This window comes from Arvicola amphibius, chromosome 18 (assembly GCF_903992535.2).
Source record: "Arvicola amphibius chromosome 18, mArvAmp1.2, whole genome shotgun sequence".
In the NCBI taxonomy this organism is placed as follows: Eukaryota; Metazoa; Chordata; class Mammalia; order Rodentia; family Cricetidae; genus Arvicola; species Arvicola amphibius.
The window spans coordinates 6,355,277-6,382,446 of record NC_052064.1 but is presented as its reverse complement, the minus strand read 5'-3'; the positions used below and the strand labels follow the sequence as shown (position 1 = coordinate 6,382,446).

Sequence of the window (27,170 nt, the reverse complement as noted above, 5' to 3'; positions counted from 1 at the left end):
AAAAGTTCTAAGTTGAGCTAAATTTTTCTCTCTTTGGTGCCTAGTAGTTAGTAGTTGGATAAATAAGCAATAGCTTTTAAAAATGGTAAAATTTACTTTTAACATAAGGTCTCCTTTTCACTCTGATCTTTTGATTTCCGCATGTGTACAGCCACACATACCCTCATCCTGCCCTTTTCCTCCTTCCTGTCTGAATACATACCCTCATCCTGCCCTTTTCCTCCTTCCTGTCTGAATACATACCCTCATCCTGCCCTTTTCCTCCTTCCTGTCTGAATGACCTTCACCATTGATACTGGATTTAAAAACAAACTCCTTCATATCCTTAAACAGTCGGAGAAGCACATTCCCTTGTGGAGACAGGCCTTCTTCTGTGTTTACTCATGGCCACGGCTCTCTCAGTTCCACTTCCCTTTGTTTTTCCTAGGATTTCTGCACAGTGGCTTCCCTGGCTGCAAACTGGGGCAAGTAGACAACCTCTGGGATAAGTAAATGTTAACCCATGAAGAACGCATTCCTGTATAGTATCATAAGCAGTTAGCAACGTTTAGATGCTGTTTATGAATATTATCACACAACTGTTCATATCCTAAGCTGGCAGTAAGCAGTATCTATTGGAATGTGCATAGCTGTGATCTTGAGCAACTCAGTACAGAGAAACAGATGTGCAGGACACAAGCTTTGGTCTCACCTCAGCTCCGAGGATGCGTGTTTGAGATGGCCTCCTGAAATGCAGAGTTCCCGCTCTGTTTCAGCTTTGGTCTGTGTTGCTCCTACGTCTTGGAATGACCCTCCTCTACTCACTCGCTGTTCTTCTGATATCCTGTTGATTGACAAATGATTATTTAGCCTTGTTTTTTTCTACTTCTCTGTGAAGTGCTTCCTGACTTCCAGTGCTGTGTTAAAATGTGCTGCTTACTTCAACACTTCTTACCTTTATTGTATCTATCACAATATTTAGTCTTCTCAGCTGTAATTTCTTTTGTATTGTGTTTCCTGGATGTGATTTTTTTTTTTTAAAAAATACATGTACATAAACACACACACATAAACACACACACACACATATGTATCATCCTTACAAACACAGTGATTGGCACATTTTAAGTTGTAGATACTAGTCTTTGATCCCAAAGATCAACTGGCATTTTAAACACAAAGATGTTGCGTTTCATATCTGACTTCAGAATCTGAACATACAAGGTGTATGACATATCTAGAGAATACATGTTGAATAAAAGCATGAAAATCCAGAAAGGAAATGTTATGTTTAAGGAATGTATTGTGTTTTTACCATTTTGTTACTTTTGCAACGACTTAATCAATGTTAGGTGTGACTTTTACTGCTTCTGTTATAGATACCAAAATATGTGCTTAGAAAAAAAATGCTGTTATTTGAGTCAGGAATAGCACGAAAGTAAGCAAGGTATTATTAGTGCTCTACCTAAGGAAATATTGATGGTACCTCTCAAGTAAATAAATATAACCTGCTAGGAAGCAAATTCTTTAGTAAGGAAAATTCCCACTAGGAATTTTAACTTTCAAAAGTATTTGGATTCTTTATACTAATACTTAAAGAGGAACATACAAGTTTACTTTGGATCTTAGAGGAAGACAGATGACAAACTCAAATCGCAGAAGTGAGTGTAAGAATGTTTAAGGGACAGTAATTCATCATGGCCTTTATCACCCCTGTGACCTCGAGGAGCCTTAGAGAACACTGTTGCCAGAACCCAGCAAGCGCAGTAGCCGTACTCAGGCCTTTGTAGCAGAATGTAGACACCGCCAGCGTGCAGTGTGGAGGGGAGCAATGCTGAACTTCTTTCCCAGCAGCTCTGCTTCAGTCCCTAGCTGCCTCCTCCTGTGGGCTTTTCCAGCCCTGGCATGATGATGTCATTTATACTGGCCAGGAGGATCCTGGGGCCCAGGGTGCAGAGGGACGGGGGTGACCAGGGACGATCAGCAGAAACTATATGCTTTTGTTTACTCGGTTTTGGTTTTGGTTTTTAGCTCCCGCATGCCTTTGTGAACTGCATTGAATGCTTTACTTTGAAGCTACTTTTGGAACAGATTCTAAACAAGTTGAGTCATCTCAATTCTTCAGAGGCCGAATGTCCTACAGAAATAACCTGTGAAACATTTAATGACTTTGTTCGATTGTTTAAGCAAGTGACTAGTACTGAAAATCTCAAGGATCAGACTGTATATATTGTAAGTAATTTAACGTGATTGTATCTTTCATTTGAAAACTGATTGTACCACTTCCATATATTTATTTTGAGTCTTATTTCGTATAGTGCTCCATGGAAGGTGCTTCTGTGATGCAGACATGTGTTGGAACTACTGCCAAGCCCCTTTGCTGAACAGAATTGCATATCTACAGAGGGCCGTCTCTGTAGAAGTTGACATATCTAAATATAATGTATAGAAGTTGTCTTAGGGAAGGGTGGTTACGTGATGTAATTGATAGAAGATGAGAAGGATTGGTTTGAGAATATATGGCTGCTTTTAGCAAACAGAATTTAAAGGCTTAGTGAGATTAGGGGAGAGAGAGAGAGGGAGGGAGGGAGGGAGAGAGAGAGAGAGAGAGAGAGAGAGAGAGAGAGAGAGAGAGAGAGAGAGAGAGAGAGAGAGAGAGAGAGAGAGAGAGAGCACTAAAACCCATACTCTGAGGTAAGTAGCCAGGAAGCATTTGTTATTAGCTAAACATTAGGGTAGAAAAGTATACAGATATTTGGTGTAGAACAAGTTTAGACTGGTCTGTAACTAAAAATCTGTAAGCTTTACTACTTAGAAAATAATGTAGAAAGTTGGTTAAAAATTTTTGTTTATTAAAATTTTTCTGCTTATTGTGGCTTACAAATTGAGAATCTACTAGAATACCTTACTATAAATCACTAAGAATAATATTTACATCTCAGTTTTCCTTTTGAATTATAGTTATCTGGTAATAGCTTTTGAAGAAGGATCATAAATTAGAATAATGAAGTCATTAGTTATAACAGTTAATCATTATCAGATTAAAAGAATAGACTCTTAATTTGCTATTTCTGCTTTGTATTTTCTCACTAAAGTTTTTATTTTCTCAATTCTTTTGAGTTAGTGTTCTAGCTTAGAGAGTTATTTAAATGGAGATTGATGAGAAATTTCCTAAATGAGACTGTATAGTCAAAAAACTACTTTATCTGTTTATTGTAATAAATTGTACCTTTAGTTTGTCAAATCTAAGAATTAAATATTTTAAATATAATTATTATCATACATTGTTGCAAGATAAAATATCTGGATTATTCAGGGAAACTATATATCCTGCATCTTAATTTTATTCCTAATTTAAATGATTATATAATTTGCAAGAAGATTTATTATTAAAGTGTGAATGTTTATGGTGTTAAAATGGGTTCTTTTTAGAGAGGAGGACTTCAGTTCCCACAGGTAATGCACTGGATAACACAGAGTATCTTGTCACATGTTAAAGTCAGGAGACTCTCACCGACTACTGGGTTTGTTATGGAGAGCGTAGGAGCCAGTTTGTCATACTGCCCAGATAAGACAATTTGACTACTTAAGGATGAGTTAAGTCAACCTGGTACTGACCTGGAAGCTTCCCCTCTGCCTGGCTCACAGTGTCACGTGCTGTGGAGGAGAAAATTCGTCAACCGCCTTACCTTGCTGTGAACCCTGTGAGCTCGAGTAACAAGTAGCCTGGCAGGATATGGCCATTGGTGCAATAGTAATGTCTTGGGGGATCCAGTTACTTTCTGGTTAGACTTGAGGCTATTCCTTAGGAGGAAACTGCTGTAAGCTTGGTCAGAACCTGTGGCCTGAGAAGTCAAAGGCCCAAAGGGAGAACCTGGTGTTGTTCCTTTGCTTAATGGACATAGTATCAAACTGCCTTCTAAATAATGCTTGTCTTCCTACCTTTAGGTTAGCACAGCTAAGAGCTTACTAGAGAAGCTTCTTTTTTTTCCCAGTAGATGATTATGAATACAGGCACTTAGAGTTGGTCAAAAGTACAGAGAAAAAGTGACTATGGAATCTCAGCCCTAAATGGAACATCTGTATCAATATACCCCCCAGGCAAGCCTCAGAGAACAAGGGAAGAGAGGACAGAGATTGGGCAAACCAGGGTTATGAAGCCATGAACTAGGATCAGCTGTGGCTGTCTGCACAAGATCAAGCCAGCCAGCATTTCTTGTTTGAGGAGGAGCTTATGAGGTCCCTATCCCTCATTGGCGAGCTGTTGGCAGTTGGTGACCGCTAAGGAAGGAAGAGTTGGTTTTCTGCAGGGTGTGGCCCCTGTGAGATTGCCCATGCTCCGGTGCATGTCCTCACTCTCATGCACGTACAGGCAGCCCTCACTGCACTCAGTGGGTTAGTGAACAAGACAAAAAAAAAGAAGACGTGAAGTTAGGAGCAGGGTGTGGGTAAATGCAATCCAGGAGGAGTTTGAGACAAGTGGGGTGCCTGTGGTTAAATACATTGTATACATATGTGAAGTTCTAAAAGAATTAACTTCAAAATTTTTAAATGAGTTGAATAAATAGGAACATATTAGATAGATAGTTTAAAAATATCACAAAGCTCCAATTTATTGATTACCTGGAGAATGTAATTTACTACTGCACTGCACTGCAGGACTCAAGTAATAACCCCAAGAAGACACCAACCTAGACAGTCAAACAGTCCTAACCCTGAGCCCTGGAAATACTACTTCATTTGGGAAAAGGCTCTTAAGGTGGAGAGATCCACCCAGATTATCTGGGAGGAAACAGACTCTAATCCTAAATGTCAGTAGATAGAGATACCTATGTGTGCTACACAGATGGGCAAGACCGGACTGTAAAAGCTGCAGGAAATCGGAAGGTTGAGGATATTTGCCTTTAGGACTGGAATGACGTGGGTAACAAGCCTCATTATTCCAGTACCACAGCGATTGAGGCTACCAGAGGATGGAAAAGGCAGGAGCTGGGCTTTCTCCAGGAGCCACTGGAGTTACCATAGTGTTGCTAATAACTTTAATTTTGGCTTGGTGAAACTGTCTTTAGTTTTTGGCTCCCAAGAACTGTGAGAAAATAAATTTTAAATCTCTTTTAAGCCATTAGTCTGTAGTAATATTACAAAAAAGAAAAATGGGCAAAAACTCAGAATAAGAAATTGGTAATTGGGGGAAATCAAGTATTTTTCCTTTTGTCCTGTATGAACGCATGCATTCATGAGTCTGGAACCATCCATGCTATTAATGAGGCATTTTTGGTGGGACAAGTATGGAAAATTTTGAGTATTGGCTATTTGGTGATATTAAGAATAGTGCCAAATTTTAAAGTGTATGATAATGTGACTGGCTATATTTTTTAAGGAGTTTTAATAGTTATTAAGGTAACCAAACTCATCAGCATTCTGCTGTTCTATTTTTATATGATGTTATTCATCAATGTCCACTGTATATATCTAGTGTCTGTATGTTTTAGGAAACATTATGGCAAAAGCATTACAACTTTGAACAAAACTTAATCTCAGAGTTATCTAGCAGTTTAAACTTCGCATGTGTAGCTGTAAAGTTCAATCAGGAAAAGTTCTGTGTGAGAAATTTTAGAGTATTCGTCTGTCTTTCTTGGGTAATGAAGACTTGTACTTTTTATAAGTGTGGAGATGGAGTCAGAGTACTTCACACCCTGTTTTGTGGGTAGTACAATTAAAAACATAGCAATGACGTGTTTTCTCTTTGGATATTTGGATTAAAATTTCTTATTAGCAATCTGTTTTTAGCTTAATCTCTTTGAAATATGTTTTTAATGTATAAATAGCCTTTTGAAAGTAAATTTAAGCTTTAAAACGCTACATTTTTTTCTTTGTAACATGGAAAGTTTAAAAATCTTACAGTATGTTATTCTTTATAAAATACATTATGAATTGATTTTCATGTAAACATCTCTTTAAGGTTCTGGATAAAGCTGAATATCTAAGAGACATGGAAGCAAATCTTTTGCCTGGGTTTCTTAGGTTGCAAGAATTGGTAAGTAATATACAGAGTGGGTTTCCCTCAATAGATCATATGTTCCCTCCCCAATATGTTGTTATGATTAAAGTTCAGTCTTTTCCCATAGTGGTATTAATTTATGATTTGGTAGACTTAATAAATTATTTTAGCTTTCAATTATAAAGTGATTTGCCACTTATTAAAGAATTTCAAGTGTTTAGTCATTACTGAGAGGGGTTAGACATCTACAGCGTTCCTTCATTTTGATCTACAGAGTAATGATGTAGTTATTCTGATCGTCTGGTTTGCTGTCTGCTAGCCACTCAGCGTGCAGCTCTTCACTCGGCTAGGATGGTCTCACTGAACTGTCTTAAGTCAACTGCACTTGTCATGATAGTAGGAAAGATAGAATATGCACATTATCAGTGATTACAGGGGTAAAGCACAGTGATTTGAATAATTTGAAGAAAGAAAATTGATGAGAGAATTCAGTCCTCACTAGTATCCATCCAGGAATGCTGGGTTCGGGATAGTGATACATATCCCGCTAGGGTTTTACTCACCAAGACAAAGAGCTGTCTGAGCAGAACAGTACCATTTGTCCTCTTCAGTCAAGGGTAATTTAGACCTCATTGATTTTGTGGCTGATTATATGCTTATTTTGGTTTTATTGTATTATCAGTGGTTTGAACATAAATAGATTATACTTTCTAGCTATATGTTCATTTGTACTAAAGTGTTTATTAGCATTGTACTGAGAGCCAAGGCAGAATCTTCCATAACCCTCCCAACTGTAAAACAGCCGGGGACCAGTTGTTGACATACATGAGCCGACTTGGGGATAGTTCTGATTCAAGCAATTACAGTGCTGCAAGTTTAAGAGACTTCCCAGTGCTGCAGAAATCCCTGTGTCCCACAGGTGGGAAGAGTTGGGTGGAGAGCTAGAGAGCAGTGCAGTGAGTCGGCCTTGGGGTCCGAGGCTCTCGTGGTCCCAGTTTAGGAAGAGTTGGGTGGAGGGCTAGAGAGAGCAGTGCAGTGAGTCGGCCTTGGGGTCCGAGGCTCTTGTGGTCCCCGTTTAGTTGGGTCGAGGGCTAGAGGGAGCAGTGCAGTGAGTCGGCCTTGGGGTCCATGGTTCACTCTTAGTGATTACTGCTGTTACAGGTGCCTGCCTGTTTTCAGTCCTCATTTCGGTTTTTGTTCATCTGTTTTGTTTTTATAGGTGTTTGTGTGATGTGGAATGCCATTCTGTATATGTGTTACTTTTATTGATTGATGAATAAAGTTGTTTCAGCCAATGGCTTAGCAGAGTAAAGCCAGGTGGGAAATCAGAAGAGAGATATTTAGGGAGAGTAGGCAGAGTCAGGGAGACGCCATGTAGCTACCAAAGGAGAAAGATGCCTCCTGGTAGGTCACAGCCTTGTGGTGACACATAGATTGATAGAAATGGGTTAATTTAAGATATAAGAGCTAGCTAGAAATATGCCTGAGACATCGGCCAAACAGTATTGTAATTAATATAGTTTCTGTGTGATTACTCGGGTCTGGGCGGCTGGGAACGAATGCCCAATCTCTGCTGACATTTGTGGGTTTTTTTTTTTTTTTTTTTTTTTTTGTAGGCCTTGACTCATTGTTTCCCACACTGGCTACCTAGACTTTATTCTCACCCTTCATGTTTTCTCTGCATACCTAGTTATGGTATTGAGATGACCGTGACAATAACAAGGACTTTCACTTTTGTTTCAGTTATAGAAACCAGGAGAAAATTTGAGGTTTTATTATAATTTCTACTGAGAAAGGGAACCATCAGTTTAACATTTCTGAGAGGATACTTGATTTTTAAATTGTATTCTATTTCAGAGGAACTTAATGAAAACACTTTCTATTTTTTACATTAAGTGTCTGAGTCAAAGGAAATTTAAATTATGATAAAACATTATATACTGGAAGTATTTTAAGATGAACAGTTGAAAATACTACAGATTTCAAATCATTGATCTTGTTTTTTTTTTTTCAACTTCTCAATATATGTTTAACTTTTTATAAAATTATAAGATGCCTTTTTGAACTGGCAGGATGGCTCAGTGTTAAGTGCACCTGCCACCAAGCCTGGTGATCCACATTTGTACCTGGAATCCTGATGATTACAGAGACCCAACTCCAGCAAGCTGTCCTTTGGCCTCCACGCTCATGCTGTGGTGCTCAAGTGGACCTACGCATGTGAACACACTAAATAAATAAGTAGAAATAAATCTGATGATTTTTGTGTAAGTTTTATGATCAGGAATGTGGATAGAGCATACTTTTAAGCCTAAATCAACTCAGGATTATTTTTTTTTTAAATCAGTGAGTTTCTAAGATAAAAGCATTCAGAAAGTCTTCTTTGGGGCTGGTGTATAGCTCAGTGGTAGAAAGTTGGCCCTGCATTTACAAGAAGTAAAGTCTTTTCCTGAGGGCTCCCTGCAGGTCTCCAGGCAGTGATGCTTTGGGAAGAGATCATGAAAACCCAGGCAGAGTGACTTCCTCTACCCAGATCAGACTTGAGGGAGTCTAATGACGCGGCTCATTGTCAGCATGTTTAAAACAGTACAGTTTGGGAAAAGGTTACCAGGTAACAGGCAGCCCAGTCCCTCTTTAAAGTGTGATGTAGCTTTCATGTCAGGCTATCCGTGGGTCACCAACCCCAGACAGTGACAGAGACTTATTATTAATTATGAAAACTTGGCCCTTAGCTTAGGCTTGTCCTCAACTAGCTCTTGTAAGTCAAATTAACCTGTTTCTGTTAATGTATGTTCTGCCATGTGGCTTGGTTACCTCTGCTCTGTACCTTATGTGCAACTTCTCCCTGGCGTCTCTCTGGCAAACTCCTCCTCTTCCTCTGTCTCCCCAGAAGTCCTGCCCAGCTGTTGGCCGTTCAGATCTTTATTAAACCAGTCACAGTGACACATCCTCACACAGTGTAAACTACAGAGAGACTTTTGCACAGTACGTGTGACCATGAGGGTGGGTTTTATAACTAAAAGGCCTAGAGTCTAGTGTGGTCTCTGACCCATAGCATGGAGGTCAGCAGGCCATAACTTACCTGTGATGTCTCCTCTCAGGATGGGCAATGGTCTAGGGAGGGAAGAGTCTGGGATAAGAATTCTGGGGAATTTGGGGGAGGTCTGCCTCCACAGATAGCAGAGGATCATCAGGTCCTTAACAGAGTCCACTCTCAGCTTTCTGGATGGACTGCAGGTATTTTATCTCCTCCATTGAGGAGACACCCTATGTGAGCAACATTCCTGGTTCTTTCAGTGTTTCTCTGTGAGTACAGGACCTCTGTGCCCCCACATTTTCCTTTCTTTCTTAAAGATGATCAATTTCTCTGTGGAATTATTTATTCATTAAGTTTAGCTGTTTTTGTTAATCAAAGGAATTATTTTTCTAAGTAATGCAAAACAGCATACAAGAACCACACTTGCTAGGAATCAAATAGTAAATTATCCCCAAAATGTAGTGCAACTTACATATGAAATTGGATCCTAAGAATGCCTACAGACCAGAACAGATACCACATCTGCACTGTTAGCCAAAAAGAATCTGGGAAAGTGAAGGGGCATCAGGATGAATTCCAGCTGGTGTGCACGGGCATTTGTGACGAGTCTGTTAAAGGGTAATGGGCACATTCAGATTTCATTATTGCTTTTGGTAAACTAAGTAAAATTTTTAAATATATTTCAAAAGATAAACTCTTTTACTTAGCATTGGTGATTTAGAGGGATATTATTAGTTACAGTTATTTGTATTTTTAATATATAGTGGCCGTTAATGTTTCTCAATAATTTGAAAACGAACAGAAAGCTTTGGTATTTCTCAGTAATATGAAGTTATACAATATGACAGATCTACTTTATCCAACTCCATGTTTCCTTTTCTCTGAGTTGCTGTAAATATTTTAATGATGGGAAATACCTATCAAGATTTTAAAAAATTCTCACAGGATTTTGTCTTAATTTTTCCAAGCAGATGTGTTTCTTAGTATATACAGAATACATTCTTGTGTGACCGCTCTAGTGCTCGTGAATAACTGAAATGTTGATTAACCTACAGTTTTATGGAAATTCCAAGCAATTATGTATGAAAATTTTCAAATGGTTGAGCTCTCTGATTAGGTTTTCTAAATATGGTTTATTAATATGCAAATAATTTATTGTGTGTGTTAAGCTTTGCTGAATTCAGTTGAAGATAAATCCAAAAGGAATTACTAAGTTACTTTTCTTCCTTTTTTTTTGCAGACTGACAGAAATGTGACTGTTATCTTTCTCAGTGAGATCATTTGGGAAAAGTTTCGTCCAAACACCGGATGCTTTGAACCATTTGTCTTGTATTTCCCTGATTATAGCATAGGTAAGTTTTAATTGTTTGAGCAAATAACCCGTGTCTTTTCTTCAGAACTATACCTGGGTTAGCCTGAGATACTTTGGTATCTTCAGTTGTTTAGTTTTGTTGCCAGTCTCAAAATGCTTGTATTCCTGCACTGCAGAAATTTTATTTGAAACCTTGAAGGAACTGTTCTCACAATCACTGAATGAGCAGGTCTCATGTATGTGAATACTGTGTTTATAACATCCATACAAGTAAGAAGCATACTAGATTGGTAACACATGTTAGAACTGTAGAGAAATCTTTATCATATACCAGGATTAAGTTCCATGTATCTTGAGTATCTTGAGTCTCTAAAATTTTGTCGTTGCTGTAACTCTTACTGTGCCTACTGCTAGTTCTTTTTTATTTTATTGGGGTTTATTTTTATCTTAAATTTTATAAAGTCTAATAATTTATCTCTTTGAAGGAATACAATACTTTTGTATTGTTTACTGGCCTTGTAGGTTAATGGATCTGAGCTATGATTATACAGAGAGGACGCCGCTGACTCAGGTTAGACCTGTGAAGCATAAGGTGCCGCAGCGCTGTGAGGAAATAGCGTCCCGTGATCCTGGCCTTGTTAACACTTCCTCTCAGCTCATGAGCTAGAAACACTCATTGCCAAGAGCAACACAGCTTTGCCTGTTTTCACAAGAACGGAAACCAAATAACACCTCCTGCTTTAGCTAATTAACTTTTTTATTTAGAGGAACTCAAAATAGATGAAAACCTTATTTTTAATAGCTTCTCATCCATACAAATCACAAAATAAAGAAAGAAAGGCTTAATCAAAGGGTTTTAGTAAACAGTTTCTTTTGATCTATGTCACTGCTGACCTGACTTTTCCTGTGCCATTTTAGTTTCAAATATTGAAAAACTATTTCAAAAGTTAAGAAAATTATGAAATTGTGCTGGTTTTTCTGCATCATGAAGGTAAAAGTATGATATAATTGTAGAATCTGATTTTTTGTAAGATATAAAGCAGCATGGATGGAATTTCAGGACAAAATTAAATATAGCAGTCGTTCTAATTTTGTCATGTAGGAAAACAGACCTGTTAAGTGTATGATAAATAGAGCCATGTTACATCTGTTTATTAAGTTCTAGGACCTTTCTATGCATAGCATAAGCACTATAATCATAATTTTTCTATTCAAAACTGAGATATTAATTGGCAAAACAAATCATCTGTAGCATGGAATCAAGGCAATGGGATTGGCAGCTCACAGGGCCCTGTCATGTTAGCCTGACAGCCATGCATTTTTAGGAATGTGGCTTTGGTTTCAAGGGCACCTTCCCAGTTGTAGCCAGGGCCCCGATTTGAAAGTCCTTATTACGTGCAGAAGACTGTGTCTCTTAGCAGGGACTTGTTTGCTTTGTTCTCCCTCTGACGAGACTGTGATGTGCTTGCTTAGGTGTGGCTTAGTTGTTGTCAGCATAGGTTAAGTCCTGCTCTGATAACAATATGAAAAAGTCAGGGACTTACAATTTCCTACTGCACAAGCTGTGTGCTCCACCTCTGTCCTGTGTTTTCCTTCCTTCCTGTAAGCCCCTTGGTACTGTTTATTAGACACCTGTAATACTCTTTTGGTTTTAATAAAATAGAAATGTAAGAAAGAAAATAGCTTTTATTATATAGTCTAATGTGTTTTTGTTATTCTAGATCTATAAATTTATAGTTTCATCTAAGACAGTTTTTAACCTTCCTAATGCTGTGAGCCCTTAATACAGTTCCTCATGTTGTGTTGACTCCCAGCCATAAAATTATTTTTGTTGCCAGTTCATAACTATAATTTTGCTACTGTTATGAACCATAATGTAAATATGTGTGTTTTCTGATGGTCGTACAGCAACCCCCATGAAAGGGTCATTCAACCCCAGAGGTCATGACCCACCTGTTGAAAACCACTGATCTAAGCAAAACTTTTAGCCAGTATTTCTTCATAGGCTTTGTCTCCACTTACAACTTTTATTTCCTCCAGGTCTGTGTTACTTATTTTATGTCACTTGATAGTATCCCATTGGGGTTTATTTAAATTTATTTTTTCCTTTACTTTTTTTGATACAGTTTTTATTTCTCTGTCTTTAAATTCACTATCCTTTTTCCTGAAGTTAATCTTGCCATCCTCTGGAATTTTTCATCATAGAGCTCTTTTTGCTTTTTCTTTATCTCATTGGTATTTATAATAATCTAACTCTTTGCTTCTTTCATTTTTTTCCTCTACCTTTTTATTCTTTACTTATTTATTTAGTTAACGGAATGATAGTCACTGTGATTTGAGCATTTTGAGGCTATGTTTGATGTATTTGGGAGAAGAGATCTAGAATTCCCTTTACTCCAGGGCTAGTTTTAGCTTTTTTTTCTCCAAAGACCTAGCACCTTCTGGACTCTCTACTCAGTGCCCCATATAGTCTTTTGGAATCTCTATTCATGCCTCATCATGGTCTCTGCATGATTTTCTAACTAAAAATTAATATAAATCAATAAACCCATGTGACTTTTAGTTCTCATTAATTGCTTTTTGTCCATCTCTCTAATTTCCATTTGTTCTTATTTGGCCTTACTCTGTGCATATACAAATTTATATGAACTCAAGACCTCTTGGCAAGCCTTTTTTTGGCATAACTCTGTGCCCTTGGATGTGCGTCTATAAATTGAAGCTGTCTTAACTCTACCCCATCCTCCTTCTCCTCAACTCAGTATTATTGAGCTCCTTTGGGACGCTTTGTACTGCATGCTGGTTAGAAAACCCGGTTGGACCAGGCAAAGGTAGCACATGCCTTTAATCCCAGCACTTAGAAAGCAGAGGCAGACGGATCTCTGTGTATTCAAGGCCAGCCTGGTCCACAGAGTTTCAAGACAGCCAAGGCTCCATGGAGAAGAGGGGGGAACTGGGTTCGTGGTGGGACTCGCCTGTCCCCTGTCCAGGTGCCACAGCCCATCATTGCATGTTTGGCATTTGATTATATCTATCCACTGTTAATTATCCAATACAGAAAAGTTCAGTCTGTTAGACTGGCTTCTCCTTCTGTGGTAGATCTTGCCCCAAAAGCAAAATTGTAGGACAAATCAGACCAATTTCGGGGAGTTGATGGAGCGTCTTTTACATCGGTACAGCGGACGAAACCATCGTCCGCTGGGGATGAACTTGGCCCTCAACCTTTCTCTTCTCCCTGAAGGCCAAGAAGTAGGAGCTCTGGCAACTATCTCTCTCCTGCCAGCCGTGGAGAGGCCCCAGTCAGGTCACCTTATTAGTATAAGCTCACATATGTTTGGGAGGGAATTAAGCCATCATTTAAGAAGTTTTGTGCCATGAAGAAAAGAAATACAAATTATTCTATCATAGAATTATACTTTTTAAACTAGTAATCACTTATTTTCTCTAATTATTGTTGGACCTAAATGTTTGTTTTCTTAAAAACATTTCTAACATCCTAGAACGTAATGATTATGTTTCCGTGCTGTTCATTTGAGTGAGTCTGTGTTCTCTAAATAGGGAACCTGCAAAAGATCCTGTCCCACGATCATCCTCCAGAGTATTCAGCTGATTTTTATGCCGCCTATATTAATATTCTTCTTGGAGTTTTCTACACTGTGTGCCGAGATCTGAAAGAGCTCAGACATCTGGTAAGTGAGCATTTTGTGTGCGCACACAAACACATGTTTATGTCCTTTAATATTGTCCCATGTAGAAAATTTTAACACAAGCCAGAAACTGAGAAAATATTTCAGAAATTTGGATAAGGCTTTTTGAGGCTAATATACCTTAAAAGGATTGATGTGTGTGGGTTAGTGCATGCTAAACCTGATGAGAAAGCATGCATTCAGTATCAGTCCCATGTTTTAACTGTTAGGAGTGTGTGTGTGTGTTGTGTCTGTTGGTGCACGTGTGTGCGGAGCTGTGCATGGAGGCTTGAGGAGGCTGGCAGTGCCCTACTCTGTCTCTCATGGAACCTGGAGCTTACATTTCTTTTCTGGACTGGCAGTGAGGAGACTCCAGTGATGCTCTTATCTCTTCCCTCCTCATTACTGGTGTACAGGTGTGTGTGGCACCCACGCTGGTTCCTTACATAGGAGCCAGCATTCAAGCTCTAGTCCTCAAAAAAGCAAGTACTTTTAGTTACTGATTCTCTCTCTAGTTATAGAAACTATAGAAACCGTTAAAGTAAAAATGGAAAATAGCAGGAGATGTAATAACACGCGATTTAGTATCCTACTGCTAATTTTTATATCACCTTCCTCCAGTTGCTTGGGTTTGGAGTTGTGAAGGAAGGAGGCGGGAATGTCTTTCCCACTGGCAATGCTAGCAAATGTAAGAAGTCCTCCACACTGAAGACAGCATTGCACAGAGCAAAGTGTTCTTTTTTCTCCATGTCTAGGACATGAAGGAGTTGAGATGCTTACTTCCCATTAGATGCATAGGGTTACTTATTTCAAAGTTTCTAAATGGTATATTTCTTGTAAATGTCATAAATAACCTACATAAAATTCTTTTCAAGCATTTTTTTTTCTGTGTGTGCATTTAAATCTGCATTAGGAGTTTCTATTGTGTAAGTATGTTTTAGAGACTGCCTATATAGGCAACAAAGACAGGAGGAAATAAAATACCATTCTGAATATTCATTTAGCCTTGCTTTCTCTGAAAATGCATTTGGTAGTCCAAAATTAGTAATTATAATTGTTAGAAAAGCCAGCTGAAGGTGGTATTTTATACTTACCTAATGCCAAACACAGTAACCTATTTGCTTAACCTGAGTCTTGCATATTTTTAAAACATGTCATACATTTTAACTTTCTTCTATTTCAAACCTTTCCCCTCTAAAATAGCAAGATGAGACTTAGAATAATTAGAAATCACTCAGAGATGGCTGAACTGTTTAGCGAGAGGTGGGTCCTCTTTTAAAATGCAATACTAATGTCTGTTTAGGCTGTCTTGTTTTCTTTGTCCCTTTTGGTAGTGGGAAGAGCTAGTGACTTAGTGATTAATAGGGTACCAAAATAATAATTGGTAAAATGGAGAGATGACCAGCTGGTAGTAAAATGTAGTTCACGACTGTGTTTGATGGTGTTGGTATATGCTGTAATTTTTTACAGGATAAAGTACTCAGTAATTTTAAATTTTATTTTACAAATTGAAATCAGGTTTTAATTATAGAAAAGTTGCAAGCTTAGAAAAATAACTCACCCCTTTAGAGAAAGTTATACCCGTCTAGCGGGTCAGCTATTCAGGGTCTGAAGAGGCGGGACACCAAGCAAGATTCTGTTGTCAAGGTATCTGTTTATTAGGGTAATGGTTACAGCTTATATAGCCCTTGAATGAGGAACTCGGCTTGGGGTGGGGGTATGGGGTAGCAAAGGTCACCAGCTAGCAAATCTGGTGTAAGCAGAAAAAATCTTTTTGTGGCTCCGTTGACAAACAGCTCTCAAGGTAGTTGGGATGTGGGGGCTTTCTGCAAACATTCTTAGGACAATGGTCCCTGCTATCAAGATAGTTGAGATGTGGGGCAGGTTCCTTAGCAAACAGCTCTCAAGGTAGTGGGGCTTTCTGCAAACATTCTTAGGACAATGGCCCCTGCTATCATCTTTTAGGACTATGGTCCCTGACAGAAAGTGTTTACCTGATACCTTACTATTTCTGAATACTTTAGTATGTTTCCCTACAGAGACACACTTCCACCTAACTGTAATACCACAGTCAAAATTAGAGACTTGGTTTGAGGATGAGGGCGAGCTGGAAAGATGGCTCAGTTGGTAGTGTGCTTGATTTGTAATTGTGAGGATCTGAATTTGATCCCCAACCTTCCCCGCCATCCCCCTGAAAGCCACAATTGATGACAGATGCTTATAATCCCAGAACTGGAGAGACGGAGATGGGCAGATCCTGGGGCCCCCTGGTCAGCCAGTGTAGCCTATTTGGCCAGTTCCGTGTCTCATAAGGAAGTGTTGACAGCACCTGAAGAATGATACCCAGGGTTTTCTTCCGGTCTGTAGATGTATGCATCTGTGTGGGTACAGACACATTAACACACAAAAGAAAATTAATATTTTACTACAAACTAGTCTGCAGACCCCATTACATATGTTGTCCCAATGAATATTTTCCAGAGCAAAATAATCCAATTCAGAATTGTCAAGTCTCTTGAATTTATTCTCTTCTGAAAACAACTTGTTTTTAATTCTCATGATTTGGATTTTAATTGGATTATGTGGTGCTACTGGTGCATGTTGGTTTTCTATTGCTACATGTGAAATTGTCATATTTAGTATCTTAAATAACATACATTTATTAGCTCGCTAGTCTGTAGGTCACAAACCAGGCACTGTGTTGCTAAGTTCTCTATTGTTTATTAAAGCTGAAATCAAAATTTTGTGTAGAATGGGTTTTCATCTTGAGGTTATGGAGATACATCTGCTTCTAAATGCATTCATCTGTTCCTTTGGGTTATAAGAATGAAGTTTCATGGTCCTGGTGACTAGATGGTATATGTCTCCTTCAGGCCTCCTAGAGAAGGTACAGTGGTCAGCTCCATCTACCAGCAAGGGACAGTGCTTGAGTTCCCTTTTACCCACTGACTTCTGTGAGCAACCAGAGAGAAGGCTCTCCCAGAGAGTAGCTCTGGCTCTCCTGACAGTCTTCCCTATTGGAACTCTTTGGGGTCTTAATTCATCTGCAGCATCTCTGCACGGCAATGCCCAGACTAGTATTTGATTGAATTGGGAGAAGGTGTGGGCATGCCAAGGGACAATTTGGGGTCTCCTTAAAATTCTTACTACAGTTTACATGGCTCAGACTATCTTCCAGCAAATGATCTTGCCTGTCCCAGTGAAACCATGCTGGAATTCTCACTGAGGAAGAGTTGGGAAAGCGTCTTAACTTGGCGGCCCTACCTTTGTAGTTATTATCAATTGCTTACCACCTAAGTAATACAAGTCTTTCCTTTGGAACCATGGGAAATATTCTCCACCTAAATTGGGCTTTAATAAAAGTGACCTTTATTGGTTTAGAAATAACTTCTCAGCTCACCTCACAGATTAGGCAAACAGAATCGTGTGCTTGTAGGCAGGCTGCACTTGGCGTGTTTCCTCAGCCATCAGATGGCACACATAGGAAGTGCTCTTCTCAGCAGTCGGTCAGCAGGGAGCCCCGATAGTTGTGCTTTCTGATGCTCTGCTTCTCTCACCGTGGTGGACATGAGTGTTCACTGAGCTTGTCGTCAGCTCTCAATAAAGCTATACCCGTGTCCTTCGCTTTTCCTATTTATTGATGGAACTCGTAAAAATGTTTTAAATTTGATAACTGTCATGGGGGACATGTGAGGAGATATGCAATTATGGTGAAAATTTGTAGTATCAAAACCAATCTAAAAGGATTTTCCTTGGTTTTGGAGCAGTTTTGTGGTTTTTATTAGCAGCCTTATAGTTTTGTTTTTCTTGGAAACTAGCAATATTGCTTAAGGTACTAGTGAATTTGAATTCCTGTTATGCCGTAGTGAATCTGTGGTGGTTTGAATGAGAACGGCCCCATGGGTTCATGTTTGAATATTTAGTCCCCAGTTGATAGAACTGTTTGGAAAGGATTAGGAGGTGTGGTCCTGTTGGAAGAGGTTTGTTGGGGGGAAGGCTTTGAAGTTCTAAAAAGCCCACATTTGCTCCCAGCTTGCTCTCTCAGCCTCCTGTGTAGGCTCTTAGCTTCCTCCCACTGCAGTTCCAAGCCTGCCAAGCCTGCCGCCACCTCCCCACCATGATTGGTCATGGACTCACCCTCTGCAGTTATGATCCCTAAGTGTAAGAATTGGCTGTGGCAGATAGCTCTTGTCCTTTCTCTCTGCAGTGACTTGCAATACTTAATATTGTCCTCTGAATTTGAATTTACACTATTATTATGTCTGTCTCTGCTCTTATTATATTAAATCATAAAATGCTTGAGATCAGATTCATGTTAGTAAATGCCAGCTCTGTATATAAATACACACATCTTACTAAAACTGCATTTCAGCAGGATTCTAGTATGGAAAATACTAAGTAGTTGGGATTAGTTAGTTCTTCTCACACTTCCTCATGCATACATTTCCTGGAGAGATTGTTAAAACATGTAATAGATTTCGGGACTTATTCTCGGATGGATTTTAGTACGCCCCGGATAATGCCAAGAAATCATGTGTAGCAACCAGTGCAAATAATTTAAATCATCTTTAATTAGGTGATACTTAATTTATGGTGGTATTCACATGCTGGAAAATAGCAGTTAATTGTCTGACCTTGATCTTTTTATTCATTATGGCTAAGTACAAATTATGCCTTATTATTTTATATGCACCTAATGCATTAGGTAAGATTTAGCCAATAGAGTGTATGCTACCATTATTGATGTTTTTGTTGGGTTTTCTTGGTAAGGATAAGTTAGAATTATCCTGTACTTAAAAATCAATTGCTCAATTTGTAATAAAAAATTTATGTGAAAAATTCTTAACTAATATTTCTGCTTTTTGTCTTTTTAAATTCATAGGCAGTGCTTAATTTTCCCAAATACTGTGAACCTGTAGTTAAAGGAGAAGGTAACTAAATATAATCATTAATATTTCATTGGAGAAAAATTATACAAGATTTGAATTATTGAAATTTTCTCCTGGGAGTAGCAGGTGAACGCGATACTCGCAAACTGTGGAAAAATATTGAGCCTCACCTGAAGAAAGCAATGCAGACTGTTTATCTCAGGGAGATATCAAGGTAATTATGTGGTTAACATGTGAGATATCACTTATCCCAAGTGTGTTACAAACACCAGGTTTTTTGGTTGTTTTATTTTGTTTTGTTTTGTTTTGCATATTTGTATAGGATTTGATGATTAAGCGCCCTAATCCAAAATCTAAATTCTAAAATACTTCAAATTTCTAAATGATTTAAACTTCATATCTAAGCTTTTCTTCAATTAAACTAAAGTATACATGTTTTCCTTCCCTTCTTCATGTAAGTTTGATAGAGAAGAGTCAGCATATCTAACTGGACCTCGTGAGGTAGGAAACACTGGGTTGTACAAAGAACAACACTGGAGTAAAGAAAGCATGCTGGAAATAAAGGAAGCCTGCTTTCCTGTACCACAAGTGCTCACAGCCCCGGGTTATGCACATGGCTTATTTGAGACTCTGCTAATGTTCTAGTAAATCACCACAGACCCAGCCATGTAAAACAATGCAGTGTCTTAGAGATCTGCACCTCGCCAGTCTGAAACAGTCCACGGGATGCGTTCTTGAAGCTCTGGCAGTTGCTGTCTTCATCAGACCGCGGCTCTTTACCGTATCTTAAGTCAGCATCCAAACAAGGTCTCCTCCCTTGGACCTCATCCGGAAGGGCTTGTTAATTTTACCCAGACTACTTGGATAAGAGAAACTTTCTATCTCAGTATCTGGCTAGGCTGCATGTTTTTCCCACATAAGGTAACATGATTACTTGTTTGGATGGTTACAGCTTTGACAGAAGCATTGTTAAGTCTACCATTGAGACGTGTAAACTATTTAGACTAAAAATAAAAAAAAAAGAAAAGCATTTCTAGGCTTCCAAGCAAAAAGTTACTTACAAAAAAAAGTTAATAAAACCTTAAAATTGATCAGCATTTTCAAAGAGAAGTAAAGCCAAATATTTATCTTTTCAACCTGTCAGCCAAGTAATCAAAATTGTAGAAAACAAGTTAAGCAGAGTTGAACCGAAAACACTATGCATAAGGCGTCTTTGAGTGATGACCCAGGAAACTAGCCAAAGGATTGTTAGTAAACATTGAGTTTAATTTTTCGTCTAAATGAAAACAAAGGTGAGCGTAAGTGAACAGTATGTGAGTTTATATCTCTTGCTTGATAAGCTGAAGATACAGCTTTGAAAAAGATAGCAAGGGGGCCAGGCATGGTGGTACATGTTTTGAATTTCAGCAGTAAGGTGGCAGAAGCAGACAGATGTCTGTGATTTTGAGAACAGCCTGGTCTATGTAGTAAAGTTCCAGGCTACTTCGTGAGCTCCGCCCCCTGGGAAAAAGAAGCAAGAGAAGTGGGGGGCGGGAGGTGTGTGGACACTTATTGCCCCGTAGGTAAGAGATGGAGATGAGAGATGAACGTGTACTCAGATGCCTTTCCTCATCCTTCTAGCCTGTACCCAACCATCTGTACAGTTTCTGATTTTTCTTCCGTATGAATTCATTTATTAGTTCTGCTCTTGACTGTTTTTTTTTGAAGGACTTAATCTTTGGGCCTCAGTGTTCTGATCTGATCATCAATCAGTTATTCTGGAGTAAAATTAATGTACAGTTGTATCCAGTGCAGTGATTAGAATTGTTTGGAGCTTTACTGAGTGGCTGCTGGTATTTATTGTAATTAGAATAAAAAAGGTAATTAGAAAATTAACAATGGGGAATTTTGTTACACTGTTGATGTATGTCAAATGTTTTTGTACAGGTACAACATGTATACTCTGCATATATATTATTTTTCTACTTCCTAATGAATGAAAATGATATGTTCTAGAGGGCTCTTCTTATCGCAGGATATTGATTTCTTGTATTTTCAGTCTAATTTTGCTGTCCTATTTTATTTTAGTTCCCAGTGGGAAAAGTTACAGGAAGAAGACACAGATCCAGGACAGCTAAAAGGTATCAGAGAAAACCCTGAGAATTACCAGGATACTGTCTAAACTATCACAGACATTGTGGTTAGAGGGTCTTCAGTCAGCAAACAGAGTCTAAAAAGAGTTTGCTTTGTAAGCTAGATATTTTCATTAATGATTTTCCTTCAACTGAATGCCAGTTTTGTGATTCCTTAGATTTTATCATGATTGGCTTCTACCATGTGAAAAAATCAATTAATATTTCTTTATTGTTTTCACCTAAACCAGGTATATAGTACAACTTAAAATCCAATTTTATATTAACTTAAAGGGTCCTCTTCAGTACTTATATTTTCAAAGTACATTTGTTTTCTTTAAAGAAGCTATTATTTTGCATTTTTATCAAACTGACCAGATTTTATTACTCAGAATATCTAAAATGTAGTTTTTTCTTTTCAAAAATGTAAAGACTTCTGTTTAAGAAAGGGAATAGTGTGATGGTTTTCGAGCACGTCAGCTGATTTCCAGGTGACCTCCTGTCTTATACTGCAGGAGAGGAAGACAATGACCAGAGTTAGAGAAATGCTGTAGTTCATCTGTAAAATTCCTGTGTGCCTTCAGACTGTAGTTTACCTGTACGCCTTCTGTGAGCCTTTTAGACTGTAGTTTATGTGTACTACTGTGAGTCTTCAAAGTGTAGTTTATCTGTACTGCTCCTCTGTGCCTTCAGACTGTAGTTTACCTGTAAAACTCCTGTGAGCATTTCAGACTGTAGTTTATCTGTACTCCTGTGTGCCTTCAGAGTGTAGTTTATCTGTACTCCTGTGTGCCTTCAGACTGTAGTTTATCTGTACTATGTGCCTTCAGACTGTAGTTTATCTGTACTCCTGTGTGCCTTCAGACTGTAGTTTATCTGTACTCCTGTGTGCCTTCAGACTGTAGTTTATCTGTACTGTGTGCCTTCAGACTGTAGTTTACCTGTAAAACTCCTGTGAGCATTTCAGACTGTAGTTTATCTGTACTCCTGTGTGCCTTCAGACTGTAGTTAATCTGTACTGTGTGCCTTCAGACTGTAGTTTATCTGTACTGTGTGCCTTCAGACTGTAGTTTATCTGTACTGTGTGCCTTCAGACTGTAGTTTACTGTGTGCCTTCAGACTGTAGTTTATCTGTACTGTGTGCCTTCAGACTGTAGTTTATCCGTACTCCTGTGTGCCTTCAGACTGTAGTTTACCTGTAAAACTCCTGTGAGCATTTCAGACTGTAGTTTATCTGTACTCCTGTGTGCCTTCAGACTGTAGTTTATCTGTACTGTGTGCCTTCAGACTGTAGTTTATCTGTACTGTGTGCCTTCAGACAGCAGTTTATCTGTACTGTGTGCCTTCAGATTGTAGTTTATCTGTACTCCTGTGTGCCTTCAGACAGCAGTTTATCTGTACTGTGTGCCTTCAGATTGTAGTTTATCTGTACTCCTGTGTGCCTTCAGACTGTAGTTTATCTGTACTGTGTGCCTTCAGACTGTAGTTTATCTGTACTGTGTGCCTTCAGACTGTAGTTTATCTGTACTATGTGCCTTCAGACTGTAGTTTATCTGTACTGTGTGCCTTCAGACTGGGCTCTTTATTCGTTTAAAAAATGAGAAGGAGTAGTTAGCTTTAAATTACTACAAAGATTTTAAATAATACTCATGTAAGGTCTCCGACAATGTGTGACACACTTTCTTGTGTGCATAGAATTGTAGGTATATAGTATACTAGATGTGGTTTCTTCCACATCGTGGAAAGTGTCTGTCAATATCAAAGTAGCTTTTAACACATGACATACTATCACATGTATGAGCTATACATGTGAGAAATAAGAAATTAGAGCAGAAGTGAAATTCCCTATTTTGTGGTCGTATAAGACCTTCAGGGAAAGTTTAATCTTAAAGTAAAAAATAATAGGTTTGCCGGGCAGTGTTGGTGCACGCCTTTAATCCCAGCACTCGGGAGGCAGAGGCAGGTGGATCTCTTGAGTTCGAGGCCAGCCTGGTCTACAAGAGCTAGTTCCAGGACAGGCTCTAGAAACTACAGGGAAACCCTGTCTTGAAAAACAAAATAATAATAATAATAATAATAATAATAATAATAATAATAATAGGTTTGCACTTCAAATTGGGAGGCGCTGATCAAGTAGAGCAAAGTATGTCATTAACAATATTCAGCACGGTGATGCCAGTGTCCGCAGCAGTAGCAGGGCACAGCTGTGCATCCAAAGGTAGGCTGTAGAATATACTTAACACCTAACGGTAGCCTCTGATCAAGTGGAGCAAAGTATGTCATTAACAATATTCAGCACAGTGGTGCCGGTGTCTTCGGCAGTAGCAGGGCACAGCTATGCGTCAAAAGGTAGGCTGTAGAGTACACTTAACACCTAATGGTAGCCTGGTAGATAACCACAGTGTTCTGTACTTAGGTCTCTCGGCGTACACCCATGTGGAGCTTCCGTATTATTCTAAGTTTATTCTTATCGCTGCGTACCTCGCCTCCTATAACCCGGCCAGAACTGACAGGAGGTTCTTCCTTAAGGTAACAGTAACTTCTTATTCTTAGGAAAATCCCAGGAGTACAGTTGGTCTTGCGGGTTCAAACATATGAGCTTCAAAAATATTGTATATGTACTAAACATGTAAAGACATTTTTATGGCCATTCCATAAATATTATAATATATTAATGATTTTTAGAGCATTTAAATTATGTTAGGTAATCTAAGATGATCCAAAGGTCAGAGTGTATTATACAACTATCATACTTATTTTTCAGTGAGACACTTGAATATCCATGGAGTCAGGTATTGTCTGAGTGGTCCTCAGTCCTCTGTGGATACAAGAAATGACTGCTTTGAAGTTTCTCCATGAACTTCTGCAGGACACAGATTAAGATCACTAACTACACAGTTAGGACCTGTTTGCTAAGGGCCTTACACACAGTCTAACCTTGGGAGAAAGTAGGTGCTTTACAGAAGACAGGAAATTGGGAATAAACTGTTAGTTCAAAACGTTTCCACTTTTTCTTTTCCATTTTCATGTATATATGAGTATCTTAATGTTTATGTGCATTTATGTGTGGGCAAGGTGAGCATGCCTATGTGTGGAGATCATTGAGTCCTGAGCTCTCCAGTCTGGCTAGTTCGGCAGCTGGCTTACGGTGGGCATCGCTGTCTCTTTCCGCGGCTGGAATGGCAGGCAGGCTGCCACACCCTCTGCATGTGTGTAAGCTGTGGGCGATTGAGCTCCAGCTCTCAGGGAGCCGTGCTGTGCTCTCTGGACAGAGGATTTCGTGATGGGGCTTTGTTGCTGCGGTTTTGTTGTTTTCTTCTGTTGCTGGTCTGTGAGGGGCAGGGCAGCCCCATTCTGACCACTGCGTCCCGAGTGCGCACATCTTCTCAGCCAGTGTGTAATGCATGAATTAATACCTTCCTTCAGGAGACAAATATACATTTGTTTATCTGTGGAAGTTCTGTTTTTATATCAGTGAATATGGTTTTAAGATCAATGTAACAAATTCTTTTAAGAATTATCCCTATGGTCTATTGTATTTTATAACCTTTGTTTATGTGCAAAAGTAGTCCTTCCTCCAGTGTAAGTCTACCCTAAAAGATATCATAATAAGTAAAATAACATTTCTAAAAGTCATATTTATATATATAAAAGATATATATAATTAGCATTATGTATGGTATCTTTTCAACAAATTGCCTTTTCTAATTGAAGCTTCTTAATCTAAAAACTTATTTTCCTTAATTGCAGCATCATGGGAAAATCAAGAAAACCAACTTTCTAAAGAAACATGAGAAGGTATTTATATTTTAAATTCCCTTAACGTTTGAATTTACAGAAACTTATGATTTTAGGATAATTAAGGAAATGGATGAATGTGTAATTGTATTTGCATATGAGAACTTTTTCTTTTGGTAATGTTACCTTTTAATGTAACGATGTTAAGTTAAGTGCACTGTTCGAAAGCAAACTGGAAGAAGTGGGAGCCAGAGATAAAACTGAGTTGACCAAGTTTTTAACAATTTCTTTAATGAAAAAGTTCTCGCTGTATTGTTTAGTTAAACACAATGGATTAAACTCTTTTATCTTCTTCTTTTCCACTCTCAAATACCTACGAAAATTCTATTGATGAAATAAAAATGAGAAACCCATAAACACTTAAGCAGGAAAGAGATTTCTACAACTAAACTTGAAAGTGCTTATATAAAACTATGGGTCTTGACCCCATATGCCAATAGTAAAAGATTTCTAAACATTCAAGTTAACTTAAAGTCAAGCACGCATTGACCTGAGGGGTCATGCCGTCATGCTAGGTGAAGTACACATGAATCACCGTGTTTTTACTACACATGTGAAGTTTCCTACTTAAAGAAAATAAAATCGTTACTATTTTTACCATTATTTCTCAGCATATAAATATCAACTTAGCTTATTTTGGGGTCATTTCATTTTAAAATACTTTATTTTCAGAATTACTGTTTGACATGCTTGTTTAAGTTAAATGAAGTTTAGATTAGGCATAGGACAGAATTTCAAGCAATCTTTGCAAATACCTTAAGCCTACTTCTGCCATTCCATCTAATGTGTATTTGCAAAGTGATAATTCTCAGCACTGATTTGTATAAAATCAAAATATTGATCAACTTTGTAGAACATTGAAGCTGCTCTACATCTTGCTTCAAAAGATTTAGTTACTTATGTAAGCAAATATATCTCATTAGTATACAAATTAACTTGCCTCTAATAAATGGCAAGATTTCAGCAAAGAATGATTTTAAAATAAATTTGTTTATGGTTTGTTTACCTTTTTATATATTTAATCCTAGCACTCACAAGGCAGAGGCAGGCAGATTCTTTGAGTTCAAGGCCAGCTTGGCCTACAGAGAGAGTTTCAGGCCAGCGAGGGATGCAGAGTGAGACTCTTGTCTGTCCATTGTGAAGAAGTGGATCACAAGTGGGAACATTTGTGAGATTTGCAGAATAGATGAATATTCAGGTCATTAAGCAGATGGAGGATGGAAGTTCTGGAGAATCTAGAAAAGCTGTTATTATACTCACTGAGTACTTTTAAAGTAGGTTAGTGGTCCAGGCTAAAATCAGTGCATTTAGAAGGTAGGCAGCCCCAGCTACGTGGTGTACCCAACTGCTCCTGATTTTCAGCTGGACGTGGAGAACTTTGGACTAGAGTCTACACTCTTAATGCTATGTGTTATTTTTCAATCTTAAAAACAAGTCAGTATACACTGCTCCATTACTGGTGTGTTTTCAGGACTTTAAGAAGCAAAAACTTGTTTTACTATCTTTTGCCTTTCATTGTTACTGTTATAAAAAGGTCTGTTCCCCTTTTTTTTGATGTCTGTATTCTCTACTATTCATCAGTTTACTTCCTTTGTTATTGTTATAGCTGTGCTGGAGTGTATCTGGGATTAAATTTCTTTTTATCTTGAGTTAGTTTCTCTTCCGACCATTAACTTTTTGCATGTTGCCACTTCTCCCTTTATCTGTCTTCTTGAGACATTAAGTAGATACATTAGACATTATTGTCCTTTTCAAAGCTGTTTGCGTTCTTCATTTCCTTTGGTCTTTGAGTACTTTATTCCAAGGGTAATTTTTTCAGTCCATCTTTTCTTCGGTTTTAAGGAAATTCAATTATTTCCCCAACTCTCTATAGTTTGTACCATGGTCCAATTCCAGGCCTTCAATTCTGCTCCCTACTCTCTTGAACTCATAGGCAAGCGATTAGAATATGTGAGTATTTTTACAAATCAGTTACAAAATGACAAAAGGGTAAATGGTGCAAAAAGAAATTTGAATACTAACAAGCGTGGTGTAATTCCTGTCTTCACTGAGGCGGTGCAGACATAACAGTGAGACACTTACACGCCTGCACTGAAAACACTGACAGGAACTGATAATCGATTCTTAGTGCAGATGCCCCAAGAGTCAGTACAGAACAGAGCCTGCCTACTCTGTAGGCTGACAATATCTAATCTAATTAAATATGAGTGAAATTTGTATATTGGTCAAGGCTAAGGCTAGGCTGCACTGCTGAAGAAAGCAAAACAGAACAAAAACTCTTGAGTGGCTTACCACAACAGAATTTTGCTTGCATAATAGCTGAGTATGAGTTGGACAGCTGCTTCTGCCCAGCTGTGATGTCA

At 38.4% G+C, this 27,170-nt stretch overlaps 1 protein-coding gene across 1 annotated transcript in view; it reads left to right on the top strand.

Moving 5' to 3' along the window:
- Positions 1-27,170, top strand: part of Orc5 (origin recognition complex subunit 5) — a 56,904-nt gene that overhangs the window by 3,401 nt on the left and 26,333 nt on the right. Inside the window, exons 3-11 of the mRNA XM_038315377.1 lie at positions 2,011-2,211; positions 5,942-6,016; positions 10,255-10,366; positions 13,882-14,012; positions 18,892-18,940; positions 19,022-19,112; positions 20,966-21,018; positions 23,426-23,538; positions 24,760-24,807. Coding sequence (XP_038171305.1) covers positions 2,011-2,211; positions 5,942-6,016; positions 10,255-10,366; positions 13,882-14,012; positions 18,892-18,940; positions 19,022-19,112; positions 20,966-21,018; positions 23,426-23,538; positions 24,760-24,807 — 873 coding nt within the window. The remainder of the gene's footprint in view (positions 1-2,010; positions 2,212-5,941; positions 6,017-10,254; positions 10,367-13,881; positions 14,013-18,891; positions 18,941-19,021; positions 19,113-20,965; positions 21,019-23,425; positions 23,539-24,759; positions 24,808-27,170) is intronic.